This window comes from Nestor notabilis, unplaced genomic scaffold (genome assembly GCF_000696875.1).
Source record: "Nestor notabilis isolate BGI_N333 unplaced genomic scaffold, ASM69687v1 scaffold20367, whole genome shotgun sequence".
Classification (NCBI taxonomy): Eukaryota; Metazoa; Chordata; class Aves; order Psittaciformes; family Psittacidae; genus Nestor; species Nestor notabilis.
Genome location: NW_009936302.1, coordinates 4,620 through 14,640, shown reverse-complemented (window position 1 = coordinate 14,640; position 10,021 = coordinate 4,620). Strand labels below are relative to the sequence as shown.

General features: G+C 56.4%; 1 protein-coding gene across 1 annotated transcript in view; it reads right to left on the bottom strand.

Annotated features, from left to right (window-relative positions):
- Positions 1-69: 69 nt before the first annotated feature.
- Positions 70-10,021, bottom strand: part of LOC104408627 (uridine-cytidine kinase-like 1) — a 12,772-nt gene continuing 2,820 nt past the window's right edge. Inside the window, 10 exon segments of the mRNA XM_010018278.1 lie at positions 70-435; positions 975-1,131; positions 1,509-1,582; positions 1,585-1,600; positions 1,930-2,052; positions 2,484-2,546; positions 2,780-2,873; positions 3,208-3,306; positions 8,515-8,531; positions 9,778-9,839. Coding sequence (XP_010016580.1) covers positions 359-435; positions 975-1,131; positions 1,509-1,582; positions 1,585-1,600; positions 1,930-2,052; positions 2,484-2,546; positions 2,780-2,873; positions 3,208-3,306; positions 8,515-8,531; positions 9,778-9,839 — 782 coding nt within the window. The 3' untranslated portion in view covers positions 70-358.

Genomic DNA, 10,021 nt, shown 5'->3' with positions numbered 1-10,021 from the left:
CCACCGCCCACAGCATCTCCCCCCCCAGGGCTGCGAATCCTTCATGGAAATGATGAGGAATGGCTCCATTCAAGAAAAACCAGAGAAAAAAAATTTATTCTTTTCCTTTATAAAATCTCTGCAATAAGTTATATATAGGCAAGTATTTAAATTAAAATAAATTACCTCCACTCTATGCTGGGACACGAAGTCAAACTAAGATTTGTGTTTCTCTGAAAAAATAGGCCCTACATCTCCAATGTAAGATCTGAAAAAAATATCTATGCTTGGTGAGGAGGGAGGAGAACTCTGCAATGGACCGAAGGGGTTAAGGTGCGCTGCTGAAGCTGCCTGGCCCGTGTGGCATCTCCACCTCCAGCTAAGTGCTAAGAGCATCTTCATCGTCGCTCCAGTCCGGAGGAGCATCCGTGCCGAAGTACCGGTCACCGAAGTTCCCTGTGGGGAGGAAGGGAGATGCAGTCACAGTGCAGGGAGCCCCGGGACCCATCCTCCAGCGTGTCCTTGCCCCAGCAGGCAGGGGAACAAGAGCAGGTTTATCTGACAGCTTGAGCAGCACCAGAGCTGGTGCAGCAGCAGAACTGGAGCAGCCCGGAGGCTGTGAGCACCCGTTGGCAGGGCTGTTTCCTGGCACAGCAGAGGTGAGGACAGAAGAACACAATGAGCTTGTTTTGGAAGAGCTTGTTGAAGGCTCAGGGAATGAGGTAGGCACAGGTCTGCTCCCGATGTCCCAGCCCGGCTTCTCCATCTGGGGCTGGGGGAGGCCCATATGGAGCAGCTCCCTCTGCCAACAAGGCTACGGCTGCATCGATCCCAACACCCACAAGGCAGCAGGACCCAGGAGAGGCAGTGGGTCCCCAGGTCAAATAAGGCCAGACTTAAGCTGCTGCTGACAACCAGGGCTTCACGTCCTTTGGTGAGTGGGCCAGAAGCACCAAACCCCTCCTGGAACAGGTCATTCCTGCCCAAATACTCACCGATGCCAGGGATTATCCGGAATAGGTCATTCACCTTCTTGTCCACAGCCGTGGTGATGATCTTCACCCGAGGGAAAGCATAGGCGACTGAGTGGACACCCATCTCCGCCATCAGCAGGGAGAGGAGGAAGATTTTGTCTTCTGGGACATCATGATCCTACATAAAGACAGAGACACGTTGGGGTAGGGGTATTTAAGGAACTTTATGGCCCGTTCCTCCAGCAAGCAGCACTCTAAGCACTCAGTGGCCCTCTTGGAACCACGTCTTCTCCTCCCCTCTGTGGCCAGCTGGGGTTACTGGCCACAGGACCAAGAAACCAACTAAACCCCATCTGTTACTACACAAGGAAGGGGTGACCTGGTCAGCACGTGGTTACAGCGTCACCCCAGCTTGGGCTGTCCCCCATCACACCCTCCTTCCCACGGCGGAGCCAGTTTCATCCCACAGCCCCTCAGCATGGCTGTGGCCGGAGTTCTGCACATCGCTTGGGAACAAGCCCCCTTTCCCTGCAGCGCTCCCGATGTTCTCCATACCAGCAGCACCCGCACTGCCATCATAGCTGCTGCGCCCGTGGACACCGTGCAGTCCATCAGGATGACTCGTTGCGCAGCCGCAGGTAGTGGAGCTGGGCAGGGGTAAAAGAGCAGCTCAGAGGCTGCAGGCGAGCGGAACCCCCCGAGCCCTTCTCTCGGAGGGGTGAGGGCTCCTTCCCGCATCTCTGCCTCTCAGACCCCGGCTGCCAGCTCGGAGCCAGGCGCTGGTGCAAGCACTTGGACAACAAAGCAGCCCCTGCACGCACAACCCTGCTGGCAAAGGCCACTTCAGAAGCTTTCAAAGCACTCACCGCCTGCCAGGACCAGCACTCAGATCGCTGAAGAGCTCTCAGGAAATCCCTGAGTCACCCCTGGCAGGGAGAACAGCGCCAGGAGCTGCCCGAGGCACCCAGGGCTTTACCTCCGGCTCGCCCGTGTTGCAGTTGGTCTGGATGAGGATGGTCCCGATGCGCACGTCCTTGCACACCGCGCGCAGCGCCGGCTCCATGGTCTCACCCGCGCGCAGGATGGACACCCCGGTGATCTGCAGCACACACCGAGGTCACGGGATGCTGTGGGGGCTGCACAGCACCCGCATGACATGGGGGAGTCTCATGGGCAGCCCCAAAGCACATCCCTTCCGAGAGCGCTGTGTCGCTCCCGGTTCAGGCTCCCTCCCACAGTAGGAAGCCGACAGTGGCGCAGGGATGCTGCTGATGGCACCTTGGCCACCAACCTGTATCGTACTCACGACAGCAGGCACCAAACCCAGGCCTGATGGAAGCCCCAGGAAGCCAGGGCTGTCCTGCCCCTGCATCCAAATGGCTTTCAACGCGACCCCACAGGGTATAATCATAGCATCACAGGATGGTTTGGGTTGGAAAGGACCTTGAAGACCTAGTTCTGACACCTCAAACAAAAGGTGGTCTGAAATAGTTCTTTTTGGTCTAAATAGTACTTTTTGCTTCCACTTACTTGCTTCCCACTGTATGTCCTCCCTTCGTAGTCCTGTCCCTGAGGGGTCTGGACTGTGCAGCTCTACAAAAACCATGTGAGAAGCATTACCTGGGGCTCTGATGTGGCTCTCAGAGGAGCCTCCCAGAGCCGTGCCTTGGCTCCACGGCCAAGCGGAGCCTCCTTCCAGTCCATGAGGAAAGGGCTGGTACCTGGGTAAGGTTGGAGGAGAAGCACCAGCTCCCTGACAGTTAAGGGTTAGGGTTGGGAGAGGAATCACAGCGCCTGGTGCCTCTCAGGTACAGCCCTGAACCCACCTGGAACGGGAGCAAGGAGAGCGCGTGTTCAATCAGCAACCGCATCAGCCGCTTCGAGTAGAAGATGAACTCGTCTCTGCTGGTCTCCTTGTTCCTAGAGGGGAGGGGAAGGCACCGTAAGCTGTGGACCAAAGTGTGCCCGGGAGATGCTGACAGAGGCCAGGGGCTGTGTGGACAAGGGCAACCCCCGTCTTGTCCGGCCCCCAGTGTCTTGCTTGCACGGCACCCATGGGAACCGGGGTGGCAGTTTTAAGGCAGAAAGCAGAAGAACTGTTGGCAAGACCATGGAGCAGTCTCAGCACAGCTCCATTACTAAGGGGTCACCACCATCTGCCCTGTCCCATGGCCCCAGGCTGCACAAGGTGGATTTGGGAGTCCCAAGCCCAGCCCCATCCCAGCCCAGGCGGCCGCGGTGATGGGGGCTTTACCTGATGATGGTGTGCATGCCCCTCACCTGAGGGGTGCTCTTCAGCACGCTGAGGGTCTGAGGAAGGGGGTGGCACTGGTGGGCTGAGGCCAGGGCGGCCCTGAAAACCAAACACACGGTCAGAAGGAGCCTGGGGAAGGCTGGAGCACAGCACACAGCCAGAGCCATCCTCCCAGATGTCATCTCACACTGCAAACGCGCACCAAGGCCATCCAGCCCTGCCTGGTCCCCTGCGATGGCAAAGGGACCTGCTCCTGTGAATGGGGCAGGCAGCGGGTGGTCGGTGGAGCCAGAGGGACCCTGTGGACCAAGGACCTGCCCTTCTGCTGGGCAGCTGTGACCCACCGTGGTTTCCACTGGCTGGGAAGGAAGCGGAAGGTAAAACCAAACCTTTCTCCTGCTCCAGAGTTATACGTGGTGGTGGGTCCTGAACTGGCGGGGTGAGGAGGAGCTGCTGTGGTTGTCTCTGTCCTACAAGTCTCCCCAGGAACAGGACAGGAGCCGGGCTCACGGCGCTGGCACACGGCTCAACGTGGAGCCAGGAATGAGACCACTGCAGAGAGCGCCTGGTCCATTCAGGGACAGAATTGACACCAAATTAGGAACAGCTTCAAGACTTTCTGGCTGGCCAGGGCTGGCTCTGTGTGACTCAGCGCCACATAACTAATAGTGGAGCTATTCTTGGATCAAGGGAACACCATTCACGGGGAAGCGCACAATGGAGCCCCATTAGTCACCTCTCTCTTTGAGAGCGGCTGTAATGAGATGAAGGTCACATCTACTTGGCTTCTACAGGGCTGGGCAGGATGGACAAGCAACTTTGTCTGGGAGGAGGGCTGGGGTCCGAAAGCCACACGTCAGATCACACACGTGCCAGCGGCTGCATCCCGCTCAGAGAGATGCTGGGGAGGAGAAGGGAGCAAACAGACGAAAGCACCAGGTGATTAAGACTCAAATCAAGCAGAAACCTGGATTAATTGCACACACACAGAGGCACACAAGCGGAGAAGAAGACAGAGAAGATGACTGGTAGGAATGGAGGAGGGCGGAGCTGGGTGACTTGAGGCCTCCATCCACATAGCCATCTCCTGGTCTTGGCCAACCAACACCAAACGAGACATTCCCAAGGCCTGTGGGGACTTAAGGGCTCCTTGCTTTTGCCAGCTCCGGTCCTGTGTGGCATCAAAGAGCCTCCATGCAGGGAACGCTCCTGAGAGCCGTGGCAGCTCATGGCTCGGGATGGGCTGTGTTCCCAGCACAGGCTCCCGCTGCCCGCGGACCCCACCGCCTGCCTGGGACAAGCAGCCCTCAAGGCCCTGGACCTGCTGCCAGTGGAGCGAGCTCACTGTTAGTCACCACAACCCGGGTTAGCTGCCCCCCGAGGTGCTCCCGCGCCAGGGACGTGCTGCTGGCAGCCCTCCTGCCTTCCCTCTGCCAGACCTGGGGCGCAGCCCTGCCGAAACACAGCCCAGGGATGCAGAACCATGCGGCAGGTGAGGACACGAGCCCTGCCTTTGGTAGAGGATGGAGCCTGCACTGGGGCTGCCTGCTTCTAGCGGGGCAGAGATTAGCCTGCCGTGGGGCTGCCGTCTTCTAGCGGGGCAGAGATTGACCCCCCAGCACAAAGCCACACGCTCGTGGCCCTGATGGGCTTGCCAAGGTGACAAAGAGCTGATGCCCAAACTAGAGGAGCTCTATTGTAGCCCACGGGATTGTCTCCCACCCATCACAGCCTTGAGCTTCCCATGGGCACCTCTCCCCTCCATCACCGCCAGGTCCATGTCACAGCATCCCACCAGAGCCCCTCTCCTGCTCTGACAGCAGGGAAGCACTTAGCGCTGTGGGCATCCCCACGGGGGAACAGCAGCAGGTCCCATTGTTGGGGTTGGGATAAAGATGCTCTGTCCTGTCCCCCCTCCCTGGTTTGGTCTGCACAGCCCCAGCAAAGCAGGACCCTGTGAGGCATCTGCCCGGGTTAGTGCCGCGGTTCACAGCCCTAGTCCCCATTCCTCCAGCCCTCGCCCCCGTTCGTGGTGTTAGGGGCACAACAAAAACCCTGCCGTTAGCGTTTGTCTCCTCACATATCCCAGCGCAGCTTCCTCTGGTCACCAGGTGGGAGGGATGTTCAGGGGACACAAGACAGGAGACACGAGAGTTTAAGGGGAGAGGGACAAACATGACATGAAACAAAGGAAAAAGCACCGTCATTAGTCAAAGGGGGGGAAAAAGGCCCCAACTGATCTATGGCTCCTGGACCTTCCTCATCGCCGCACAGACCCCAGCGCTCCTCCCTTGGTGACCAAGTCATGTCACGGCTGCTCTCCATGGCTCCACTCCCGGCTCTGTCCGCTCTCACCACCCTGGAGTCTTGGCAGGGACATTGTCCCCGGCTGCAGCTCTCGGAGCCCAGAGGGAAGTTCTGCAATCCCAGAGCAACCACAGGCGCTCAAGGCCAAGCTCACAAAACCTTCATCCAACCTGCCCTGCGTCCACGCAAACCGCCTGTGGGTGCCCACCTCCTGGAGACAGGATCTGCTCCAGCCTCAGAGCCGAGAGCACTGGGAACACAGGGAGAAACCTGGCTCTGAACAGGGAGGGAAGAACGTCCTTCCCCTGCGTGCCTGCCCTGGGATCTCCATCCCTTGGAGATGGTTGAGGCAGAGAGAAGAGCTCAGTCACCCCACTACAGCCATGTTGCCGGTGGGGAAACCCCATGTCCAGCCGTGCTGGGAGGGATGGAGGGAGCAGGTCGCTGCCACCACGACCTGCAGGCAGCCTGGTTTGAGAGCGATGCTTCCTGTCCCCACCCCTGCCCGGCAGGACCGCGATGGAAAGTTCAGCCGGGCAGCACTGAGCACGTCAAGAATACGTTTCACTTTGGAAACTTATTTTTTCCCCCCAGAACAAAAGCTCTGAAGGAAAAAAAAAAAGAAGAAGAAAGAAAGAAACAGAAGAGAGAAAGGGGTGACCACCTCTCAGGAAGGCTTCAGGGAACATCCTCAGCTCTTTGTTGAGCATGCTATCAAGCAGGAAGCAGACAAGAGACATCCAGCTACAAAGGAGCTAATGCAGTCAAGGCATTTCAAACACGTACAGCGGCTGGCTTTCAGGGCTGACATTTCAAACAAGGGCTATTAAGCTGCGCTACGGGCTGATATTTAAAGACACAATTGGCAAAGGCTATGCCAAGCTCATCCAGACCTTGGCAAGGGGGGAAGAGTGATGGGAGAGGGGAATGGGCTGAAAAGAGCTCTGGCTCCGGGAGCTGGGCTGGCTGCTGCAATAGGGCAGAAGGGATGGAAGCCGGCTGGGAGCGCTGTGTCCCGGTGGCTGGGCTGCTCCAGGAGAAATACTCACCTGGGCACGGATGGGGAGGGAATGCCTGCATGTAAGTACATCGTAATTACACGGCTGAACATGTGGGAAGCTGGGCAAGAAATATCCCAACTGCCAGGACACTACGGTCTGACCTGTGTCCCGAGGGAATACAGAGGCAGGCAAGGATGTTCCTCAGCAGCCAGCAGTTACAGGAGGACAAGGCTGCAGATCCAGGGAATGGCACCACTTTCCTCAAACTCCTCAGAATTCACCCATTTGATCAGCTGGGAATGAGCGAGAGGAGCTCCCTGCCTGTCCCAGCCACGCTCTCAGCCAGGAGCACAAGGACCAGAGAAGCACCCCGGACTGGGACCAGATCCAAGCATCCCGGTTGTATTCAGCTGCAAAGGCCTCACTGCATCCCCAGGGCCACCAAAAGGCGGTGACATCAGAGCAACAACCCTGACATTTAGATGAAGCCATTCAAGACAAGAGGACAGGGAACTGTTCTAGATGAAAAGGCCCACATTTGCCAAGCACATCTCACTTCACATGCGTCTCCATCCACCTCCCTCCTCTTGGGAGCACAGAGGAGCGGATGGAAAACCACAGCAGCAGTAAAAGCTGCTCCAGGAGTGAAACCAGACTGTTTTGCAGGGATGTTTCTCCCAGACTTTATGACAGAGGCATAAATAGAAACCATGAGGCTTAGAATATAAAAACACTGGCTGTGATTATCACAGAGTTATTTCTGGAGGTCAGAGTTCCCATTCCAAACTCGCTATCCTGAAACTACCAATCCTTACTTGACATGCTATAAAATACCTGATTTAAGTGCACCAAAAGGTCACCTGTACTGAGTGCACTTTGATTAAAGAGGAGAATCACTGGAGAGAAAGGAATTTTATATATGTGTGTATATATATAACACAAGTATATACACACACACACACATATATATATATATATGCACACACATTAGTCTACCCTCTTCATGTTATTCCTGCAATTTTTAAAGGAACAGACTCTTTTCCACCCTAAAAAGCACGTTCCCACCTGGCCCTGCAGACACACAGGGAAGCTCCCACTGTTTGTATGGAAGTGTCAGGCCCCATGTTGGTGTTAGACAAGCCAACAGCAGTAAAATGCAGCACCCAGTTGCCTGGTCTAGGACACGAACGGCTGGAGCAGAAGTAAGTCAAGCCCTTTCCTGCTCCTCTTACGTATTTGAAAAGCTTCTTGTAGGGCAAATGTAAATTTTAGGGTTACTTAAGTGTCTCTGTGCAGCGATGGAGATCTAAATGGAAACCCATTTGCAGTAATGCATCCCCTCTGCTTCCTACAAAAATACCTGGAAGCAAGAGAGCTGAAATCCCACCAGGATCCACACGCTGAAGAGGTTGAGTAAATCAACATGTACTGTATAGCACCCACCCGCAGACACTGCCGAACTAGAATCCTGCTGGATCAGGGCACAAGTGTTTTCTTAGACCCCAAGCAGGTGCTGTGTGGCCTTTAGACACTGCAGGGAAGCAGGTACCTCTCCCCACACTGAAGCTGGGTGTCATCAGACCTGGAGCTGAGCACCTCTGCACACAGGGAGGATCCAGGGCTCCCACCACCCTCGAGCCACGTTGGCTGATCTATTAATGGATGTTTAATGATAGTTAATCCTCAGGGATGGAGAGTGGCTCCGAACAACTGTTCATCTTAGAGGATGATGGGAAACAAAAGAGAATCCCAGGATGCACATCTCCCTTCTTGTGGGCCCCCAGCTCACAAACCTGGCCCTGCCCCAGCTCCAGGGCTCAGCCCTCACAGGACGAATACATCCCTGGGGAGCAGCCTTATCCCTGCTGGTCCCAAAGACAAGGACAAGGCGGCTGTTCATCAGCTTCGGTCTCGGCTGCAGGTCAGGGTTAGGCCAAGCAGTGCCTGGCATTGGAAATGCCTCTGGCTGCACAGACAGGACAGAGTTAGGGGCTCTTACCTGACACTGAGTTCACGCTGCGGCAGCAACACAAAGACACAATGCAACCGGTATTAAGCATTGTCAACACCAGGGTCGATTCAAGATAAAAGAAAAGGAGAAATAGGAATATTTTCCTGCATTCACATGTAGCCTTTTCCCCTTCTTCCCCTCCCCAGGTAAATGAAAGCCCCCCCCAAGCCAGCCCCTCACAGCAGCACCCTGGGGAGGAGCTGCTGTGTTTGCTGGCTGCAGTGTCCAGCCATGAGTTTTCCTGGCCGGATCCCAGAGGATGGGTGCAACATCCATTTCCCATTTCCTGGCCTGTGCCCTCTTCATCCCGGTGCTACTGACAACGCCAAGGTTCTGATCTCTGCTCCCGTGACCTAGAGTTTCAAAGCCAACTTCCCAACCTGCCAGCACTTAGTGCTGTAAGTCCAGGCAGCTGGAAGGAGCGGGATGCTCCAGGATGGGGTCCTGCCAAGATGCCTTTGCCTAAGAGCGGTCCCTCCCTGCGGCACTGGGAGGCACGACGCTGCCATTGCCAGCTCCCATCCAGGGGCCAAGCAGCTCCTGCTGTCTGGGGGCTCAGAAAAGCCCTGCAGGAATCAGGCCCTTTACTTTCAGGTGCATCCAACCTCAGGTCACACTCCTTCCATCACTCTGAGCATCTCCACCACTGAAACATCCAAGCTACAAACATGGGGCAGGAGGTTCTGCTGCTCAGGGAACAGCAACTCACAACCACATCATTTGACCAAGGGTCCCACTGGTCAGGACTGGCCCAGGACACCCAGAAGACTTGTTAAAGCCAGTGATGGATCAGGGCTCAGGCTGAGTGTCAAACATGACAAGACTTTGGGGTTTGAACCCCATGGGTAGAAGTGTGGAAAGTGGGCTCTTGGCTGGCAAGACTGCAGCAGTGTCTGCAGTGGGGTGAAGAGAAGTCAGAGAGCTGAAGTACTGCAGGGTTTGGGGTGATGCTGGCCCCGGGAGGGCTGCACCCAGGGAGGGCACATCACTGGAGGATGGTTGGATTGTCCCCAGATGACCTGCTCTCGAAGGGAGGGAAGGAAGCTGCTGCTGGACCAGAGGAGCCCCGCACTAACCCGAGCACAGGGAGAAGGCAGCCTCCTTCCCTGAAACAGAGGGAGCAGGGCCGGGAGGAGGTCCTGGGGACATGCCTGGAGCACGGGGGGAAGCCAGGCCATGACCGTGGCACCCAGAGCACTGCCTCCTGCAATGCCACCACTGTTAGCACCCAGAGGACCAGGCAGATCTTACCTCCTCCAGCTGGCTGTGGACGTGCTGAACAATCAGGTCGATCGCCACCGTGTTTCCGCTCCCTGGGGTGAACCAAAAGCAAAAGAGACACAGCGTGGTCAGGACACGGTGCCAGCAGTGCCCAGAAGAGGCTTCTTCCACAAGTTTAGATATTAGACATTAGGCAGAAGCTCTTCCCTGTGAGGGTGCTGAGGCGCTGGCACAGGGTGCCCAGAGAAGCTGTGGCTGCCCCATCCCTGGCAGT